A 23,007-nucleotide genomic window follows, 5' to 3' on the forward strand; every position below is an offset into this window, starting at 1 on the left:
AGTGTCAGAAACTGAGCGCCTCAAGTAATAGTGAAGAAAACCATGACCGGTTTTCTTTAAGAGGAAAAAATTAACAAAATAAGATATTGGGGTTTAGTCAAGATACAGTTACAATGTTATAGTTCATGATACTAATTTAACCCTGTTCCTCTTCTTTTCCTAAGATTAATTTTTTTTAGTGTATAGACTGACCGACTTTCATTATGTGACTGAGAGCAAACAAGACAGGGGAAGTGTGTTTCTGTCTTCAAGCAGAGGGACAGAAAACTTGAAAGGGTTTGGAAGCATTTCTTGTTTCTGATCTTGTTCGGAGTGAAATATGTCTTTGCCTAATGCAGTGATTGATGGAAGGCTGGGAGACAGATGGACACATAAGGAGCACTTTGCTAGGGAGGTGCCACTCAGTGCACAAAGACTGACGCTGACATTTCACAGAACAACATACATCAAATGATCAATAGTCCTTCCCCTGTCTGACGAGGTACCTTGCTTGAGAAATAGGGCCGCTGCTTTGCAAGGACAAAACAGCTCAGTGGAAAAGTGAGCTGACCTCTCACCACGAACATTGTTTTGCCAGTGATTTATTTTCCGACCACACCACTTGTACAAGATAAGGTTTTTGGCCAGGACATGTTCAATACTGGTGGTTTTTGGAGCAAATCTGTAATATCAGACACAAGTTTGCACACGTTCTTTGGTCAGAGTCCCTGGAGACTCAGACACTGTGAGAAACTGGAGTTTGGGCACTGACCTGTTTTTATTTTGACAGAATGAGATCGGAATTAAAGGCAGCATGCTAAAGAAGGCCTGTTTCCTTTGAATGAAAGGCTCATGAGCAAACACTTAAGAGAGTCAGACTTAATGCATCTAATTATATCTCAATCTGATGTTTGTGGGATTTTTGAGTCCCCTGTTGTCTTCATTCACCTTACTGATTGATTGATTCCTAATGTTCTTCCAGGTTCTGTTGAAAAAGATCTCCACGACTGACAGTGACATCCAGTCCACGCTGATGTGCTGGCAAGGCCAAGGATCCCGATGCATTCCACCAATTCCTGCTGGAGCTAGATGACTAAGAGCTCAGCACAACAGGCTCCCATTTCTGATCTTGGAAACATTAGGAAAATAACAAGATAAAGGTTATGCATGCACTGCAGGCATAACTCCACGCTCCTCAGCCAAATCTGTTTGCAAAGAAAATTTCACACGTAGTGTCTCCACACGGGCTTGCAACATGGCCCACAACCTGAAGAGCTGAGTTCAATAAAGGTAAAACACATAAGTAATATCTTTAATTTAGATTTTTCTTTCAGTTTGACTTTTGGTACACAATTTTTAATCTATGAAAGAAAAGAAAAAAAAGCCAGAAACCAGGCGCACTCTCTTAAAGTGTTTGTGGTTTCAGTATATTTATCTTTTAGAGACTCACTGGAAGAGAGCTCACAATTATCTAAATTACTCTGTAATTACAGTAAAAAGTGTTTTAGTTTGAAACATGACATACGTTTCCAAAATGACTGACCCACTGGTCAGTTTTCGACAACAAACTAATCACGGTTTCCCCAGGAGATAATTGACAGCAAGGCCCTGTGAAATTAAGGGCGCACCATATTGAGTGAAGGATCCGGCATTATTCAAAGGCTCCTGTTTAAGGGATAGGAAATAAAACTCGCTCTATTTAGTTCTCTATAAAATACACAGTTTTAGCTGTATATTGTTGCTCATAATTTAATTTCTTCATTTCACCAAGTGGTGTGTAAATGCACAGCCATCCATCCACTGTCTAATCTTAATCAGTTTTTATTTTATTTATATTGCACCAGATCACAACAACAGTCACGTCAAGGTGCGTTGAGGCTTAAACTTACTGTAAATTGATTAGTTTTAATTTTGCTATAGTCATCTCAAGGTGTTTTATGTTAAAACGTGAAAGAGCACACACTTGACGACAGTGGGGATGAAGAACTCCCTTGTTAACATTGATAACACTGTGTCTTTTCAGATGTGCAGGCTGCCAGTTCCATAGGCATTAATGCACCATCATACATCAGAGATGCAGGTTTTTGAATTGAGCACCGAAAACAAGCCACATGGTCCCTCTGCCCTTCTGTCTGGAAGACGCAATGTCTGTGTTTTCCACTAAGAATTGAAAATTTTGATTTGTCTGACCACAGAAGAGTTTTCCAGTTTCCTCAGTCCATCTCAAATAAGCTTCCAGTGAAGACGGGGGTGATCTTCAGTACATGATGGAGCTTTAACCTCCAGTTGTGAATCACTCAGTAACTTGTGTTAGCAGACAGGGATTTCCACGACAGGATCATACCTGTTTTGAATGCAGTGCCACTTGAGGCTCCGAAAGTCACGGGCATCCCTTTGCACACTGAATCTTTTGATGATATTGTATACTGTAGGTGATGGCATTGTCAAAGTCTTCACAATCTTACATTGAGAAATATCATTCTGAGGTTGTTCTACAATTGTAGATCCAGGTTTTTTACAAACTGGTGAGCTTCTGTCCATCTTTACTTTTGAGACACTCTAGCTCTCTTAGATGCTCTTTTTATGCCCAGTCATGTTTCTCATCTGTTGCTAATTAACCTAATTAGTTGCTAAATGTTCCTCCAGCAGCATCCTTTTGGTTTGACGTTGACAATAATTGCATCATAATGCTTTTATTTACATTTTACATGCCATCCCAACTTTTTTGAAACCGGTGTAATAGAAACACAAGGTTAAACTTAGGGTTGACTTAAGAGTTTAATTCATTAATATAGTTGCATATACATTAACATGTCATTTAACATGTCATTTAACCTTGTGGTGCCTTTATTTGCCCAAGAGCCTTCTGCTGCCATGTGCTTAGAGGAGGTGGGAGGATGAAATTTGAGCAATGTGTCCTGCCTGTAGGAGCGTTCAAGAAAGTCCACACATGTAAATGTTACGTTTTTGTGTGCAAGTTTTGTCTACCAGATGAAAAAAAATCATCAACAGTCCTCATCAGCACGACCAGCAACTAAATACTTAATCACACATCAGAAATTTTAGTTTTGCCCTCAACAAGATCAAATTTTCTCACCCTTTCTTCAGTTTTCTCTAATCAGTCTTCATAGTGTATGCTAAAGCAATATTATAGAGCCAACCATCTATCAGGGAGTTGCTGATGGTTCTGGCATTCATGTTCACACTTAATGGCTAAGGTGACCAGTCTGCCAGAAACTTGATTTGTCTCCTTTTATGTCCTCACATCTCAGGTCTCCACTTTCTCTCATTTTATCTCTTTCAGGGAAAGTGAGAGGGGCGGGTGCTGCTCACTCATTCATGGGCACATCAGTCTGGCCTCTGCGATCCAGCCTGCAGAGCCCCTCGTGTTCTTGCTTTATCACAGCTGTCCCCTCAACTTCCTCTGCCTAATCGCTCTCAGCTCGCACCTTGTAAAAGGTGGACAGCCCAAAACTGTGCTTACCCAAGCGCCGTCCGATAGGTGAGGGCGGCGAGGGCTGCGCTGTCATTGGCTGACTGCTGGTGAGAGTGCGATGCGGATTGGAGGATGTCAGGGGACTGGGATGAAGACCTGTGTAAGAAGGCGCTGGTGTTGGTGGAGGAGCTGTGCTTCAACACGAGGGGTTACAGCCAGAACGAACGCTGCCAGGAGTTCATCTTCCTGAGGAGGGGCAACAGGCCGATAGATACAGGTAACACACACACCTGGTGCTTCTTACAAACAGTGATTCAATAAAAGATGGATGTAACGTGCGTGTTTGCAAAGTGAAGTCAACGTGGAAATGACTTAAACCTACATGCTCTGGAAAAAAGAGAGAGAAAAAAGGCCCTCAGTTCCCTTCATCAGTGACCTCAATAAACACTTTTTGGATAACCTTATGTGCTCAACCACAAGTTCCACTTACTAAAATTATAAGAGAAGGATTAACCAGAGTATCCAGAGCAGTCAGTGCTGTGTGTTGTGTACTCAGATCCACCCCTTATTTGTCAAAGCAACACAGGAGCAATACTGGAAACCCTTAACACGAATGTGACTCCTCTAACCAGTGGATAACACCACAGCGGCGTTTAAATACAATCTATGCTTATGAATCAAGTTTGGCAGTTCATTGGTGTTTTAATGCTATTTTTCTTTTGTTTTAAACTTATAATTATTTCTATAAAACCTCAGTGAAATCTGCCTTATTCTGGGAACAGACTACATGAAATGAGCCTGATCATGCAGAAGATATAAGGTGTCACTTGGTAACAAAGTGGTTGTCATGTTGTGTATGCAGTCTTTTTTCCCTCTTTTTTTTGCAACAGTAAATAAGCTGATATTTATGTAGAGCTTTTCTGCTTTTCTGATCAGTGTGAACTGCTCTAATACTAAACGGAGGCTTTTAAGGTCTTGGTTCCCTCAATTCTGCAAGCTTGACCGATATAAGCACAGAGATCTCAGTCAGCAGTCAGGAACTTTCTTTCTCTGCAATTTATTGATTTTTCAAGATTCTCCCCTTTTTTTTTTTAATTTTGTGTTTTACAAAAATTGCCAGTTAAGCCTACTGCTTCCTGCTTTATGCCAAGTTCAGTCTACACAATACCAGCATGATTACAGCCAAATCTGGAAGGCGTTGGTTAGGAGCTGACTTTGGAAATGAAATTGTTTATTGTTGCACTACAGTTGATTGAAAACCAAAGTTGAATCTGGGAACCCTGTGTTAGGGTTAGGGATGTTAGCATGTTAGTATGTCTTTGAGTCCTCAAAGGTTCTCGAATTTCACAAAGAGAGATCTGCCAGCAACTGTAAACATTACAGAGCAAAAGAGGAGTGATGTTGCTTTTGTAGCTTAGGGGGGCTGTGAAATCGCGAGCTAGTGCCTCCTTCCTGATGACGTCAAACACACTGTGAATGACAGAATGATTGATCAGGGAGCCACCTATGCTCTGTCTTGTCCTTCAGTCAGAAAAGAGGAAGATTTTATTACTCTATAATGGCCCGATCTGACATAGCGACCAGAAATTAGGTAGCCTGTGCTCAGCATTAAAGCAACACCTTATTCAAGAAATACCCTTGAAGTATCAAAGACTCATCAAACCCTGCAGTTTGTAATTTACTCCTTCACGCAGAGCAGGAACAGCCTGATTTGAATCAGTTTAAATGTACTGCGAAGAAAATGAGCTTTCACCGTGGACAAAGTAGCAAAACTTTCCAAACATCTGCAGCAGAATAAATAACCCTTATGCTGCGCGTCCATATGCTCAGTAGATTTCAAAAACTCACAATCTTAGCAAAATATGCCTAAATATCCAGAGACTTGCCATGGCTGATCTGTATGTTTTGATGCTTTTTTTCTCACCCGCCATGAAAACAAACTAAAGTCAGCTTTGATTTTCAATTTAATCTTTTCACAAGGACCACAGTGGCTGGACTCTCTCTGAAGGGAGGAAAATGTGAACTTAGCAGACACCTTTCAAGCCTACAGCGAAGGGAATGGTGATACTATAAAAAGATTTGGGGTATTGCTTTAAGGAACTGCTCTTTTTAATATAGACATGATTGAAGGTTTAAGTATTCCATTATGGACCAAATGAAGTTTTACACCAAAGGCCTTCTTCTAAAACTGGAACTCTTTTTTGTAGGTTTTGTCCCGAAAGAGGTAAGAGCAAAAGATTCTTTTTTAGTACTGACTTGTCACAGTGACTTTAAGGTATGATGAAGCAAAATGTTAAGAAGAGTGCTCACATTTAAGGATGGTTAGAGGTACTGTGCACTCACAACAACAGACCATGAAATATTCACGTTCTCGACTGAAGTGGCTAAGGTACAAGTCCATCCCATTTCTTTTATGATCCCCAAAAGAGTCTCGGTAGAATTCTGTGATTGTTATCTCAGAGCTGGATTATAAGAATATATATATTTATATCATCACATCCTTTGCCAGAGTGAATAGGTACACCCTGCTGCACTGTGGATGAGATTATTGTGTGTAGGTTCTTAGTGAGCCATTTGGAAGTGCACTGTGCTGTTATGCAGATTAGCATGGATCTGTGGCTCAGTGTAGATTAGCCTGGATTGCCTGTGTGTTGCCTCCGGAGATTTGGATGGCTCTGAGAAGAAATGTCATGCCATGGTTTTAGGCGCTGGCCCCCACCGCTTACCAGCTGTGATTTTTCGGTGTTTGCTGATGGAAGTCCGCGGTCCCTCGGAGGATCGCGACCGCTGAAAGCTGTCAGTGAATGACTTGTAAGCAGCGGAGATGTGTTTGATGTGGAGCAATGTACGACTCCCAGTGGGCTTGCATCAGTCGCTGACTGACAGGAAGTCTCAGTCCCTCTTCACGGCGTACTACAGAGGCCTTCTACCCACACACCTACCCGCCTGCTGACTCGCTTTTTATGCTTTGTGGATTAGCGATGGATCTTTGGCAGGATCAGCGCTCAGGAAGTTACAGCGACTGCCCTAAAGAGAGACAAATGGAGGCGAGTGGCTTGGCCCCCGACAGTCCCTGCACACATTTGATCACAGCCACGTCTTATCAGCGCACCCTGATCTGCCAACTGCACACAACCTACTCCTCTAGCTCCTCGCTTTGTTTTTTTCCCCTCTCCAGATCAATACATTAACCTTTCTCATCCTCAAACTCCTCCCCTCTTTGGGTTTCGCTCTAAATCACTGTCAGCTTGTTTTCCCCAATCTCTCCTTTTCCCTTGCTCTCTCTCTCTCACACTCTCTTTGTATCATTTCCTGTGTGGTTTCGAGCCTTTCACACATGGTATGGTAATTGTATCAGCTTTATCAACCCCCCACCCCCTCTTCTCTCTAGAAACAAAAAGGAAGAATTGACCCAGTCATCGTATATGTCTGTTGCAACATGCGCACCAATCTGTTTTTAAGCCTTTCTATGTTTGTAGCAGCCCTACATTTTTTTCCCACCCCTCATCACGGCTGTCTTTATTTCTCTTTTGCCTCATTCCTTTACCCCCCCCCCCCCCCTTCCAACATTTCTTCCTTCCTGTCTCCTGATCTCAGTTATCATGTTCTCTCGTGCTTTGCTTTTGCTTTTTTCCTTCCCCCCCATTCGTCGCTCCTCAATTCCCACCTCATCGTGTTCTCCACCACCGATCTATGTCCCTTCGCCTATCCTCCACCTCCACGGCCCCCCAATCATATCTTTTGAACAAGTGCTGATTAATGACATACAGGCTGATGAATAATTCACCAAAGAGAAGCTGAGGCAAAGCAGGGGGGAGACAGATAGAAGGTTGGGGTGACGAACAAAGAGAGTGAGAGAAAGCACGCAGAGGCAGACAGCATGGGGAAAAAAATGACAGCGAGGAAAGAGGGGTGTTTGAGGGGATTACATACGAGAGAGTGAAAGAGAACGTGAGGGAGGGCGGATGGAGACAGTAGGCGAACCAAGTTCCAGAAGATGTAGCCCTGGGCTGAAGGATTGGCTTCTGTTGTCTTGTTTTCATTCATTTGCTCTCAGTCTTGTTGTCAGCCGGTTACAGATAAAATGTAATTCTTCTTTGTTTGATTTAAAAGTGCTTATGTCTTTGTCATGCCCATAAAGGCACTCTGAAACAAAGTAAATTAAGACGAAAGGGAGGTTAAGGCCTTTGTGTGAGACTTGTGGAGGTTTGGAAAACATTTCCTTCTGTGGGTGAGACAAAGTTATAGTATGCAAAGGTCGTGCCTGGCCCGCCTGCGGACAGAAAAAACTCTTAATTGGTGACCTCGTGTTCTGGATGCAGCTCAAGAGGGCAAAAGGTAAAAAAAAATTTACTTATATGCCGCAAGGTGCAGAGGAGTACACAGTCTGGGAAATCTGAACGCTGTGTCTTACTTGGTCTGCTTACAGTGATTGAATATTCATGTTCAGGGCTCTGGGCCTGTAGTTCATTTTGATTCTGATTGGTCCGTTTGTCATGAAAGTCGTCAGACCAAAAGATGCTATTTATAAAAAGACTTCAAATGGTCCGGGATAAGAATAAATACTCATTGTATATTCGGTCTATTTATTAATTAATATTCATATAATATTTATAAGGTATTTACAAATGTATTAATTTATAATGAATTTACAAGTCAGAGTGTCCAGCATGCGCACATGTGCCCACTCCTCAGCAGAAGTTATAAAGTTTCCCGGCCCAAGAGCTCTGTCAGCGGCTGCTGCTGCTGGAACTGTCCAGCAGTCTGGTGCTGAAATGGCTCTTTTTTTGTATTTTTTATTTTATTCTGCTCACTTTCTACATACGGATGAGTCATACTCCACCCTTCACCATCCCAAAAACACCCACATCCTCACCCTCACATATCCACACGCAGAAAACCCTCAACCCCACCCTCACTCCACAGTTACAATCCTCGAACCATCACACATTAAAAAGCTCATAACCGTGAGGAAATGCAGGATGACACTGCATAGAGACATCACTGTCGGTGTTGGTGTTTTTTTAATTGCTACCCCCACCCAACCACCCCACCGCCTCCTCTCCTTCTCTAAGAACATCCACTCTGCCAGCGTTTGCCCTCATTTTAAGCTCAGGATTCAAATTTGGGATGTGAGCTTGAGGGGATGGCTGCATATTGCTATTTACGCCTACAGCAGGTTCCCTTTCCTGCCTCTGCCGCTCCGTGATGCGTGATTTGTAGATAATGTGGTGATGTTGGGAGCGATGTGCGTGCGTGTGTGCGCGTGTGGATTGTTCATCATGCAGTGGTTTATTGTTGATTTCTCAGACATATGTATGCGTAACATGTTAACGTGTAAAATACCAGATGCATGCTGATGAAGACGCTTTTTAAAAAAATGCCTCAGCAGCTATTGGATTACATTTGGTACACACAATCATGTTAGAATTGATCTCGTAAGCATGCTCAAACCACTGCTAAACATAGACTGTATACAAAAATGTGCGCAACCACTGTGATGTTCAGTTGTGCATCCTTGGTCTGAGCATTTTGACCATCGCAGTCTTGTTTTTGGTAAACTGGACATGATAAGCGGATGCTGCATTTTACTAAGAAACTTGCAATGTTATGGGGAAATCCTGGCGAAACATGAAACCAGGTAACATTTTTTAGCCTTTTATGGGTTTATTTAGCTTTTGACTTCAGGAGCAATTAAAGCACTGCAGACTAAGCTTACCTAACCCCAAATCAATAGAGCAAACAGACAAGTGTCCGTCCTCCTAACTCATTAAAATATAAAAACTTGTTATTAAACACATGCGCTGCTTGTCTCTACCTTGACTGTTACATTATTAGTATGACTGAAGTTTGCAGCTTGCACATAGGTCCAACAGAGATCACAGCATACCCTACTTTGCTGTTTTTGTTATTCCAATGGGGACCATACTGTACCAAATAAAGGTCATGGTGTATACAAATAGACTTGAAGTTTGCAAATGAGGCCATAAACTCCTGAAAAAAGGAGAGAATGAGGGAGCTTTTCATAATAAGGACTTTTTCCACATAGTTTTTCTCCAAGCAGAGGATTTGCCCCCTGTTGGCCTTTTGCAGGTTTAAGGTACTTCCAAGCTGGCTTCACGGTTCAGATGTCCATCTTTAATATCCAAGCTATGGCCCTTGGCAGCGCTTTCTTTAGCATTGTTAGCATTGTTGTGTTGCAGTGTGGGAGTGGGCTGTGCTTGCAAAGATTTTTTTTCTCGGAGCTCAGATTTAAAAAAAACACAAACATTCAGGGCTAACCCTGCCAGGCTCAGTGCAGGAAAATCGTGTAAAAATCTCAAGAGTTTAACTTGTTGGTTAAATAGAGGTTACAAAAAGTGCACTCTCAGAAGTGTTATCTTGGCTAGAGACTTGTAAGTGTTAACTCGTCTCTTTACCTTCTTCCTGTGGTCCTCTGCAGAGATCTCTGTCAGTCTGCTGTCGGTCATTGTGACATTCTGCGGCATCGTCCTCCTCTCCGTCTCCCTTTTCGTCTCCTGGAAGCTCTGCTGGCTACCATGGCGGGACAAGGAGGGCGGAGGTCTGAGCCTGACATCGGGGTTGCTTCCTGGAACCGCCGGTGTCGGAAACCTTGCAGCTGCCGGGGGCTCGTCACTCTTACCCCCGCTGCTGCAGAGGAAAGAGGGCCACTCCTCGTCCTCGCTCTATCCCACCCTTGGCCAGCAGGGCCAGCACCACCCCCATTTCTCTGACCTAGTGGGGCTGGAGAGGGGTGAGGTCGGAGGCGTGGTTGGAGGGCCAAATGAGACCCAGGAGCACTCCTACCTGGACATGGACACCTACCCCAACAATGCTGGTGAGAGAGCAAAGACACGCAAACATTCATTTCAGCCAGGCTGAAAGAGCGATGCAATGTCTCCGTCAATACCCTCTCATTTTAATATACTCACAGGGTAGTGAATTTAATATGTTTACCTACATGCTGTAAAATAATTTGTCTGAACTGTAGCACTATGATGAATGTTGACCATTACTGCGTGTATATAAATGGGCTTCAGTGGTGCTACACTCAAGGAATATTACTTTTTCATCGTACTGGCGTGGTCTTTTATTACAGACATTTATTTAGTAGTAAAATTTAAAACAAGTGGTACACACATCTTTTAGGATCTAAATGACAAAAAATATAATGTGCAAATTTGTTATTTTATTATTTTTTTAAATAATTTTTGGAACATATGATGCAGGTGAGTGGCTGATTTACAACCTAAAGACCTCTGATTCCCGCCACCTGATAAATATATCTTTCCATTTAGCTCTGTTTTGTTCTTCTTGAATGCTGAAGGAACTCTACTAGTAGCTCCTTGGCTGCTTAACTGTCCTTAGCAGCTAGTTTTATCAGAGCATGCTTGCAGAAAACACCTGCATGCAGACCACAGTGTCAATTTCATTTTAGCTTATGAGCCACACACAGCCCAATTCCATCTCAAGGGGGATGAACTGGTAAAACCGCTGCCTAATAACCTGTAAAAAATACTCTGTCCAAAAGTTCCCTTTCTTTTGGTGTATAGCTGTGCAAGTACGTTCTGAAAACACTCAGATTTAATCAGCCGTCCATTTAGATAATAGATTACGAACATCCTGAGATGTCTCAAGAAAAATGAGGGCAATTTCAGCAATATATATGAGTTTTTCCCACATTCAGTCAGTATACTGTCATTATAAAGAAACACTGCTAAATTAAAGAAGCACATGATCAATTCTTAACGAGCTGCAGCACAATGCTTCCTTTTGCAAAATACAGGGAAAATTCCCAAATCTATGACCTCCTCTGCAATTTTCACACTTTGCAAAGTCATTCGAGCGGCCGGTTCTGCCCCCCAGGCTCTTAGTTTAACACACCTGCTGTAGAAAATAAATTAAGCGTACTGAAACCCAAGTGAAAACAGATATGCCCTGAACAAACAAGCAATCGAATTAAAATTATTAATATTAATATTAAATATATTGAAGACTCTCATTGGATTTTGCCTTTATTATTATTGCCTTTATTACTATAATGATAATATTGCACTATATGAAGATGAGAGAAGTAATGTTACTTAATAGAATAACATATAAATATTCATAAAATGATAACAATTCTAATGATAATAATCAAATTATCAAATTAAACCGTAGCTTTGCTTATTGAGTCTTTTTTAGCAGATTAATTAAATTCAAAATCCAATTGCGGTGCCAAGAGAGTTACATAACTATAGAAATCCATAATGATATTTCAACGTCAGTATCACATATCACAGTTAGTAGATGGTAATGTGACACCATTATTCCTATGCATTTACCTCTGACTTAAAGCTGGGCTCAAGAGTTGGGAGTTTGCCTTGTAATTGGAAGGTTGCTGGTCCGAGCCCCGGCTTAGACAGTCTCGGTCATTGTGTCCTTGGGCAAGACACTTCAGAGGGCCCGGTGGCGCCAGTGTCCGGCAGTCACTGCGCCCCAGGGTGGCTGTGGCTACAATATAGCTTGCCATCACCAGTGTGTGAATAGGTGGATGACTGGATGTGTAAAGTGCTTTGGGGTCCTTAGGGACTAGTAAAGCGCTATACAAATACAGGCCATTTGCCATTTTTATGCATTCTCGCTGTTTTTTGCTGTTTTGTGCTGTTTTGACTCAATTGCAGGAATAAAAGACAGCCTTAAAACATGCACCTGACTTTAAGCCATGCTGTCCAAACAGCATGTGATGATGGAGTGTTTTGAACTGGCCTGTCAGCTGAGCACAACATTATACAAAAACAGGCAGCAATTAGAAAAAGAAGCTAAAATAGAAACTGTTGTCAGAGATATTTTGGACCTGAGTTTATAAAAACAGCTCTGAGTTTTCATCCTGGAGTTTTATTTATGCTGGCTGTCAGCGCTGGTGCACGCTGTTTATCATTATTCAATATCAAATGTTTGCTGGCTGCCTTTATTGCAGTTTGATGTAGCCTTGTTTCACGTCTCTGTATGCCTTTAATGCTGGCTCATGTTCTGCTATTGTAAATATGTCTGCTCATTCCTTCACTCCCCTCAGCTGGTAAATCACTGCCTGCTAAATCAAAGTACAACAATCAATGAGATCAATGTTGCTGACAAAAATGCAGGTCTTTAGTGGCACTGTAACAAAACAAAACAAGCATGTGAGTCACCAAAGATTTTATACTCTTGTAGGAACTCTGAAGCTGAGTCAGACATCTCCAGACGTTCCCAACTCAGAGGGTGGAGCCCATAAAGACCTGCCGAACGCTCACTCCCAACAGCAGGTCACCCCTCGGTCAGTATCGAGTGTGTGTGTTTGTTTTTCATTTAAGTCCGTTAGCGCTGACGTTTTTGTCGCCAAATTCAGAGGCAAAGTGGGAAATAAAAACAGGAGTGAACTTTAACCCCCGAGCTGGTGATCATTACCGTACATCCATTTAACAAACACATCAGTACATCAATAAGAGGAGGACTCTACCTTTATAAAATGTGTTTTTGAAAACACAGTCGTAAAAATCGCATTACTCAGGTTACAGCGGTTTTAATCTTGCTCTCTTTTAATGAACACTTTTGAGGTCTGTAAAGCGAAGCGTCTGCACTGCTTGTTTTGAATGTTTTTTTTATGATATCTCACTTTGTGGACACGTGGATTTTTTCAAAGCAAGGGCACAAATGTTAACTCTATAAACACTAAAGTGCACATTTTCTGAAAAGTGTGGTTTTTTTTACAGAATTATTATCACCACGAAGCTACTTTGCTATTTGCTTTTTTCCCTTCATATATTTGCAAGCATTGCAACTGCACTGTAAACAAAAAGGTGTGGGAAATCAAACTGTGGGTAAACTCCAATTTAAAATGTTTGCCCGTCTCTGTATCTCTGATAATGTTGCAAAATCACACTTTTTTAGTGACTACACGTGTGCATTTGGTGCGCTTCCCTTAATATGCACACTCTGAGCCCTTTTATCTCTGTTTAGGCCCAAGCCCATGACTCACCAGCTCTCCAGTCCCGATTTCCATGGAGAGGAGAAGGAACAGGTAACCAGCATTGGGCAGATTAAACCGGAGCTCTACAGACCCAAAGGCGACCAGGGCGAAGGCAAACAGGGCGACACCTGCGGCAAGATCAGCTTCCTCCTGCGCTACGCCTTCAAGTAAGTCAGCAAGTTTGCACCAAAAGCAACCTACTCTCACCCTGCCAATGTCTTCTAATGTAAAAAGTGGAGAATTTGAACATTAATAAACCATTTACCATACATAGTTTAACGGTGAATGGTGCAGCTGTTACATCACCACACAGCTGGGTTGCACTAATATTTTTATGAGGCTGTTATTGAGTGGGCATACAGTGCTTTCAACGAATCCGTAAATACACACTTACACAGTCAGTAGCATGGAGACTTTCCCATCATAAAATCATCTGTCATAAGACTTTCAACACGAACCACCACAGAATGTAACAGCGTCTTTAGTTTTGAGAATTATCACACTAATATGTACGCATTTTTACATTTTCATTTATACATTTGCATTTGTGTTTAGTGTTAATATGCACATATGTTAATTTGTACTAAGATTGGCAATCTATCTTACAGTAGTTAGGATATTTTAGTCAGGACTATAGCCTGTAAATTAAAGATGGATGTAAGCACTAAGATCTGTTTTGTGAGTTTTTCGACTGCCAGGTTGGTGACCGCGAGTGTATGGGTGTAAACCCAACAGAACCACAGGCTGTTAGTACAACTACAGTCAAAGTTAGCCAAATTATTAATTTAATGCTCTAATAAGGGTCAACAGCACAAATAAGGTTCAGCAGTTCGTTTAGTGGAGGTGAAGCCTAGCAGACATCCTAATTAAGTTGGCTGGGTTAGAAAAAAATAAAAAAATAAAACCCTGCACAGTTTTTATGACAGAACAAATAAGCTCCAGAGCCCCAAACCCTTTTTTTAGCAGGCTATAAACATGCTTTTTAGTATTGTAAAGGTGGGTATTTTAACATGGGTATCTATGGGGAATGACTCGCCTCGAGTGGCTGCTGCAGGTACTATAATTTTTAGCACTTACACGTTGTTTTCATTTTTTGGCTCTGGAAGTTGCTGGCTGGCCTGGGCGGATAGACCACTGGTGCCATGCATAAAAAAAGACTGCTAGCCTGGTTAAAAGACGAGTAGATAAATAAATCCAGCACCCTGTAGATTCTTGTGATAGCAGGGATATATATTTGTAGAATTTTATCTCTAAGAACAACTTCTCAGCTTTGCATGATGAAACCAAAACTGGTTCGAACTACCAGCACGTCTCCGTTGAATGCTGATGCATCTGTTTTTCAGCCACTTTGATCACGCTAGGTTGTAAAGTCGTTCAAATACTAAGTCAGGTGCCGCAAACAGGCACTGATTTGCTGAATGTCTTTATGGCACAGAACAAAGAGGATGCTTCTTGGGAAAATATCTTCCAGCGTGTTTATCCACTTCAGTAGACACAAAAAGAAATCCTCCAACTGAAGTAGAGAAATTGAGTTTGAGACAGCGAGCACGTTCTGAGCTAACTTATCACCAGCAGGAGATGTGAGAGTTGTTTTCTCAGCTGTGCTCTCATTTGTTTATGATAATAAACTGAAATATTAAGGTTTTTAAAATGAGAAAGTGGCATCTGTGTCTTTAGATACTGTGTGGCACAGGCTGCTGTACTTACTTTCCTTTTTTACTCCTTTGACGACGCTCAGTTGAATGCTCTCTGCTGGAGAGCACGGGTCTGCTGGGTCTAAGTATGTAACTGTTGGCTGCCATGCTGTGCGGGCTGGGTGTGTACATGAATGTGAATGTAAGTCGAGGTGCTGGTGGGTTGTGGGAAGGAGTGAGTCGGCTGCTCAGCTGGCAGCCCCCATTTCTGCCTGCTTTGACATGTAGAAGCACTGCGATGGGCAAAAGTGCTGATGGTCAGAAAAGAAAGGGAGCGAGAGGCCGTTTCGGTCATGAATTATATATGGAGAGCCACTTTAAACAGCAACCCTGTCAACACATAATAACACCAGGCTGTGTTATAGCTGAAGTTACAGATACGAAGAATTAGCATGGGAGCTGGTAGGAGACGGAGGGCAGTGACGAAAACGGTTCGTGTGCCCTTTTTTTCCTCCCCCCATTTATAAAGTCACATGTTAACTTATGCCTTTCTCTAGTCGCTTGTAATGCATCACGTTGTTTCATTAAGGCCAGTGAGCAGATGTAAGTGAGGGGGAAAGGTCTGAGATGTAGCAAAAACAAGTGTGGGTAGGTGTGTAGATGCACACGCGAGGTGTTGGTGTGTTAGTGTTGCGGCAGTGATAAGATTGGTATGTTAATGTGCGAAACCCCGCTGTTTGGAGTGTAACATTCAGAACAACAATGTCAGTCTTCCTCAGATCCTGTGGGAAAGGCATTTCTATTGACAATCCCATTAAAAGCTGACACATTTCCACTGTGGGAATAATAGCTAGCTTTCGGGCATTGTCTGCCAGGAATAAGGCTGTGAATTTCACTCCCTGTTCAAGCAGTAATAGGTATATTCTCTGCAGGTTGCCTCGGGGATTGTGTAAAAACCTGGCGTTTGGTTCGAGCTCATGTCTTGCTCTGTAGTAAGACATATGAGTGCAGGAAAACCCGCAGCCATGTTAAACTATCAATTAACAGGTAATGGAAAATTCATGATAATAAGAGAGAGGTAGATTTGTTTGGGTTTTTTTGTTCACAAGCTTCCTGTCATTAAAGCGCACTGATGCATTGAGGTGACTGCAGAATCTTTGCTGCCAACATATCCACAAATCATACTGGATTAAATGATTATTTGATGCATTTTTAAATGACTCAGGGCTTTCATGTTGAAATATTTACCTGCCTGGAAATGTAATTTCCTGCAGCAGTTGGCGCCGCACATCTTCTCCCTTATTCGGTGTGATTGCCGACTGGTAGGCATGTTTATCTGATTGCTTTAATTGGATGTGATACGGAGGTAAACATGTGTCTGGATTGGCCACGGCTGTACTAAATGCTGCATTTGGACAGAGAAGACATAACTGCCAGGGTCACTGCCAGCGTTCGCCCTGCTGATCCTTCCTCAGCCCCAAAGTTCACGCTGTTCTCCTTAAGCAGCTAATGAAGTGCTGACACACTGGTTAACTCGTAGAGACACAGTCTAACGAGGTCTGATTAAAAGCCTCCGAGCCATCTTCATCTTCATCTGCTAATTAAATACATAACAAACGACTTGGGAGATGCAGCCATGACGGTGTGATGGAGCGTTTAGATGTTAGGGCATGCGCATCAGCCTGCTTGTGTTTGTGTGTGTGTTTGTGGGCATGTTGCACGCATGTTTGTTTCCATGACAAAAAACAAAAATGCTCACACTCCAGTTATAGTGCTTACTTGTGCATTTATAAGGGAGTGTGTCAAAAGTGCTATTTTTAGATCAAAGCTGCTGATAGCATTATTTTTCTGTTTGGAGAAAAACCGATGTAACATACATGTACAATACAAGGTAGAAAAACCATAAATCCACATAAGAAATCAAAATGTTGAGGTTTCTAGGAGCTAATACTTTGACTCGTTTACTGGAAGAAAAATAATCAGAACTTACAACAACAATTTAATTGTTTGACTCATTTTTAAAGATTCTGTGGCGCATAATGGTAAAATAATCAGCAGATAAATTGTTAGTGAAAGTAATTGTTAGCTGCAGGCTGTTTTTATTTATTTTATATATTTATATAAGAGTTATAATTAATATTACGGGCCTGTTTTACAGTTGTTTGATTAAACAATCCTGTAACAGCAAAACTATTAATTGTGATGTTTAGCTGCATGAAAAGACCCATCAGTCACCTTGGAGGTGATGGACACATGCAGGTTTCTATTTAAAATGTCCGTTTCCGAGGTACACTTTTGTTTACTGCTGGATTAAATAAGGATTATAAAACCACAATGTGTGTTTCTGATAATCGCTTTACACCAAGGATTTCTTTTGATTTGGTTTCCAAACCCACAGAAAAACCTGCGATCAGTGGGGTTGCAAATAATTTTTAATTCAATAATTTCACAGTCACTAAAAGGTGAAGGTTTTCACCATAGAAAAAAATTGCTAGTATTGCTGGTAAGTTGTAGCTTTCAACCTGATTTATATGTTAATAACTTAATTCTTACTAATTTTGTTTGTGTGTAATGTGATTTTCTCTTTTTTCCTTATTACTGGGAGTAGCGTTGTGTTAACAAATATAACATCTGCATGAATGCTGCCAACTGAAAAAAGGTGTTTCTTTGGGATGATTTCATTTTTACAGGAGTACAGGAGTCATCTGACAACTTCTTTAAATTCACCCCAGCATCTCTCCTGGAGCTCCTGCTCCCTATTTGGGAACCACTGCCTTAGGCAATCACTGTAGTATTGATTAAATGTACAAGAAATATGCAATCAGTCAAATAAATGTGTTTACATTGATAACTCTGACAGCTGGGTGCTTGCATGTTTTCGTATTTTAGGGGTTTTTTTGTAAAGATTTTGAATCTGTCTCTTGGGTCACGTATTATCACACGTGATGTAGAAAAGCTGCAGTTTCTCGCATTTTCCGAGCAAATGTTAAACATGCACTTGTTACAATGATTAATCCGTACTCCTGTGAAATACATTCATTTTCTTGTTATTGGCTAATAAATTATTCATCTTTTTCTGCTCGGCTCTTATGCACCAACATCTCCATGACCCAAGTGACTACAGATTAAAGGGTACTGTGTTAAGGTTAATTAATGAGCTCAGCACTGGACAGGCGCGCTGGCTGAACATCTGTGCTTGCTGTGCTTACATCGCTGATAGTGCAACCAAGATACAGCTGCAGGGATAAGACACAAACACACACACAGACACGCACACCACACAAGCTATTCTGGATACTCTTTACACCAGAGACACTGAACCTCCCACACTATTATACGCGTATATGAGTTCTGCTGAGGTGTTTGGGTGTGTGGGGAGGCTGACCCTGTCTAGGGCTCATACGTGTTCGTGCAAATTTGGGCGTCTTGGCTTTTTATATACGAGTTTAATGGAGTTTTCTGTGTATGTTTCTCGCAGTACGGAGCAGTTGGTGGTGAAGATACTGAAAGCTTTGGACCTGCCAGCGAAGGATGCCAATGGCTTCTCTGACCCGTACGTGAAGATTTACCTACTGCCAGACAGGAAGAAGAAATTCCAGACAAAGGTGCTTCTCACTCCTACCACACTCATCCTTAGTGGCAAACTGCTCACTTGATGCTGTGGAAAAAGCTCACACAATAAAAGAATCCCCTTAAGATTTAAACAGCATCAGTTTTTTGTTTTCTCTCGGCCTGTTTCCTGATGCACTGATGGCCCAGCCTTCCCGTGGAGAATCGTTACAGTTCAACTAATGTAATCTAATCTAATCTGGAGCATAATTTATTCAGGATAATGTTCTTCTGACTATTACAGGGCTCTGCTACTCAACTCCTGCGTGTTATTTTGGTGTTTGAGGACAGCTCAGTCAATATTTGAGTACATTCCGGGACATTCTGTACCAGGAAATGTACCCTTAGCCCTTGAAAAATCCTCCTGTCTTCTAATTTATTCTCTGTGGAAAAGCTCAGAATTTATGAGCTCTGTGGCCTCACAAATGTGAGTTGTTGTTCTTTGTGTTAGATCTATAAATATCACCAGTAGCCGCCTGTCTCTGAACTTGTGAACCTGTGTAACATGTAAGAGAAAACAGAATTAAATGATGTGCATTTAACACCGCTCCTGCTTGTATGGGGGTTTCAAATTCAGTTTCACTAAAGGCCACAATGGGAAATGAGAATCACATCAAGGCCCACACATGCTTTAATCACGTCAAGGGTTATTGACCCTCGACCGGTCCACACAACAGTTTATTAGCCCTTATAACGTTTACTCAAAAAATAAATAAAAGATCTATGATCACCTGTATTATACAGCCGAGGCGGCTGCTGTGAAACTGGCTGCTCATAGAAATGAAACTTGGCCTTACAGCTCCATCACTTTGAGATTGGGCTCGGAGAACCATAGTCGCTGTACTTGCATTTCAGTGCAGCGACTTTCTGAAGCCTCTGTTCCCAGTCTGTGACTCCATATCTCGGCTGGATTCAACCGTCAAAATGACAAGGCAAAGGATGTTCTTTGAAAACACAAAATTGTCTCATGGAAATGGGTAAAGGGACCTCTCTTTACACTCGGCTATACTGCTGTCTAAAGCCCTGAAGATTATGGCTGTAAAACAGGGTTTGGGGCCTTGGTCTTTACTAAAGACATTTCTCTGGATTTTTAAATTATATTTTGCTGTAAATGATGAAATTCTTTTCACCTAACTTTCTGGCCGTGGAGTATTTTCACAGTGTCCACAGCGCCATATTTGCTACAAGGTGTTTTTTTTGGGGGGGGGGGGGGGGGGGGGGCGGTTGGTCTTTTTTATGCTGTGAAATACCTTCAGTCTTCATTTTCACATCATCTTAATCTCTCAGAAAACCCAAACCTTCCAGCTGATCAGTTAGCTAACTAGTGGCAGGATTAGTTTACCAAACACAAATGTGCAAATGAACATCATTGCCAGCACCTGCGACTGGCTGAAGTTGGTCAAAGCTGGGCCGTTGGCATGTACGTTGCTGCAGCCTTGCACATGTATTTGTGCCACTCTTGCGGCACCCCACCGTGCGGCTGTTTCAGCAGGACAAAGCCCGTCCCCACGCCGCCAGAGCGGTTCAGGCCTTTCAGGCCTAATATGTCTGCTGCTGAACACGTCTGGGACATGCAGGGTTGCACAGCTGCAGGCGTGCTTACATCACGTCCAGAGAAGGCTGTGCCTCCTATTAAATGCCTTCTATATAATACTATATGTTATAGTTGTACAATCTGCATTTCATTTTGACTGTCACATTTTTGATTGTACTATTTTCAGTTAAATGTAGATTAAAGGATATATGTATATATATATATTTAATCATTTTAAATTTTTCTTTCATGTTCTGGAAATGGGGTTGTACTTTTGCCGTGTTGGGATAAAAAGAATCAAAGAGGGCTGGGAAAGTGAGAAAAATAAGCTTTCAGTGACAGTGAAGCTGTATGATTTGGAAATTTCTCCCTTTTGTGTGACTGTCTCCGGCACATCAAAAGCCCCTTCAACCACTGAAAAGCATGAATGCTTCATCCATTTGCATAATACGGCTCCTCTTTTGTTTGGAGTGTAGGTGATTGTTTAATTTCAATCACATCCTCATTAACACCGAATTTTTACACCACTCATATTTTGCAATGCTTTTATGCCTCCAACCGTTTTCAAAAAAAGAAACACAACGCCTCGATGTAGATGTTAGGGCTTGTGTTCGGGTTGCAGAACTCAAAGAGCCTGTTTAATCCAAAGCTAACAAGTAATCATCAAGTGCTAATAAGCCGAAGTGACAGAGCTGCTCACGCAGCCACAAAAGTTGGATTTGGAAAACTGTGTGCATCACATTTTAATTTGCACATGCTTTATAACATGACAGCATCCACATCAAATGCTTTCATAGCAAATAAATCCCACTGGCAAAACAGCAAATAGCAAAATTATGTGTTGGAGCCGGAATGAGGTTGACGACAAATTTACAAACGGAGCCCACAATATGCTGAGATGTGATGAGGAGGAAATTATAGCCGCCGTCTTTCCGTGAGACTGAATTGATGTGACACGAGATACGAGAGTTAAGGAAAGAACTGTGCGTGTTTGACAAAAAGAAAATATTCAGTTTTAAATCTAGTTTTTGGTCGTTATTTAATTTCACAACTATGATTGGGTCTTCCATCCCAAAGGGAAAGGTGAAATTCACTTTTCTCACCCTGGCAAAGGAACAAGGTCAGCCAGTGTGTTAGATGATAATTATGTGGCTCGAGGACATTTTAGCAAACGCGGCACACTTTTAAACACATCCCTCTGTCATGTTTTTGAAATAATGTCAGTCATTAGCAAAAAAAGAAAGAAGTTGCTAATGCTTACAAGTCTGGGCTGATGTTGCTGTTTAGATTCACCCTTAAAGCTTTTAAAGCTCTCTGTTTTCTAATTTGTTTTGGGCGAAAGTGGAGAATATCTGTGTGCTTTAGATAGGGAAACAAAAGAAAGCCCAGGATTGAGAAAAAACACCATAAACTCAAATTCAGCCAAAGTTTAAATACCAAAAAACAGCGCTAAGCTCTCGGTGTCAAAGATGTTGCTTTAAAACACGAGGATCCTGTAGATTACTGCTTTCAAGGAAAGGAATTCTGAACAAATGCAGCTCAGTTTCTGCCTCCAAGGAAAGCATTTTGAAAGTTTTGCATTGCTTCATTCAAGTCACACATAAAAGCCAGAAGACAAACTTTGAAACATTCAGCAGGTCGTTTGAGGATTTTTGAAGCTACAAATCCTCAGTGACTCCTCTCCTCTGCTGGAAAAAAGAAAACATCCTGTTTGTTTGGTTGAAGAAATATAGTTGCACTTTGTGAAACAGCCTGAAAAATACATTTTACTTTGCGGCAGATTATAATGATTTTTCATAAATTCAGCAGAGGATTCTGGGTGCATTTTCAATAGAGCATTAAGAGTTGCCAAACAAGTCGCTGGTTTTCATGAATTTATCTTCAGAAATGTCTTGTGTTTTTAGCTGGAATGAAAGAATCAATTAAAAAAAACTCAAATGTGAAAATAACTTATATATAAAAGAGTAAATCTGCAGATTAAAACAGAAAAAATTCCTTTGCAAGTACTTATTATTCCGCATGAAAAGTTACAAATATAAAGAGAATCGGTAATAAAACAAAAATGGATGGATGGATGAAATGATGATATTAAAAATTGTTATTACTGTATTATAAATTAACACATCAGGTAACGGCCCTTAAAAAGATATAAGTCTGTAGCTACAGTGCAGTTCACCTATTACTAGTCTATCAAAGTAGTTCTGCATAATTATTAATTTAAAATAGTCTTTATTTATTTCGTCCTGGTATCGCCCCTCAGTTCAATAGCCTGAGTCGCACAAGCCTGGAGACTGTTTGATAATTGCCTGGCAACAGTCGGTTGCTAGGAGAAATGTGCATTCTCTGACCAGTTGGAAACTGGTTGCTGGCAGTGACTTGGTGAAATTGTTTGCAAAGACGTATATAATGCTGCACTGAAAAAGTACTTGTGATTCCTTTGGTTGCAACCAGGTTGCTGCAGTTGCATTTCTGCACATGTCAATTACTCACCTAGCAACCGCTTTCACTCAGCAGCCTCCAGAAGTTGCCAACAATTCTGTAAGCATGTGGGACTAAAATAAGCCAGACTAGCGCCCTTCAAGCCATTTTTTTCCAGGAGTTGTCTTAGGCAGGAACTACTGGCTTATAAGTATTCCTTGCACTTATTTGATACCTTAATAACAGAAGGTAACATTTGGGTTAAAGGTGTTTTGAGTAATTCTAGCTGATGGAATTGCCATTGCTTTTTACTGACAGCATACTATTGAGAGACAGCAATGAAAATATAGGCAGTGGCACTCTTATTACAGTGCAAGTCCAGGGTGTGTGGGCTGTAAAATATAGT

General features: G+C 41.3%; 1 protein-coding gene across 1 annotated transcript in view; it reads left to right on the plus strand.

The window, feature by feature from the left end:
• Positions 1-23,007, plus strand: part of syt3 (synaptotagmin III) — a 41,761-nt gene that overhangs the window by 7,312 nt on the left and 11,442 nt on the right. The window contains exons 2-7 of the mRNA XM_004552479.4: positions 962-1,269; positions 3,284-3,692; positions 9,858-10,253; positions 12,611-12,713; positions 13,397-13,573; positions 18,519-18,645. Coding sequence (XP_004552536.1) covers positions 3,548-3,692; positions 9,858-10,253; positions 12,611-12,713; positions 13,397-13,573; positions 18,519-18,645 — 948 coding nt within the window. The 5' untranslated portion in view covers positions 962-1,269; positions 3,284-3,547. The remainder of the gene's footprint in view (positions 1-961; positions 1,270-3,283; positions 3,693-9,857; positions 10,254-12,610; positions 12,714-13,396; positions 13,574-18,518; positions 18,646-23,007) is intronic.

Source organism: Maylandia zebra, linkage group LG4 (genome assembly GCF_041146795.1).
Source record: "Maylandia zebra isolate NMK-2024a linkage group LG4, Mzebra_GT3a, whole genome shotgun sequence".
Taxonomy (NCBI): Eukaryota; Metazoa; Chordata; class Actinopteri; order Cichliformes; family Cichlidae; genus Maylandia; species Maylandia zebra.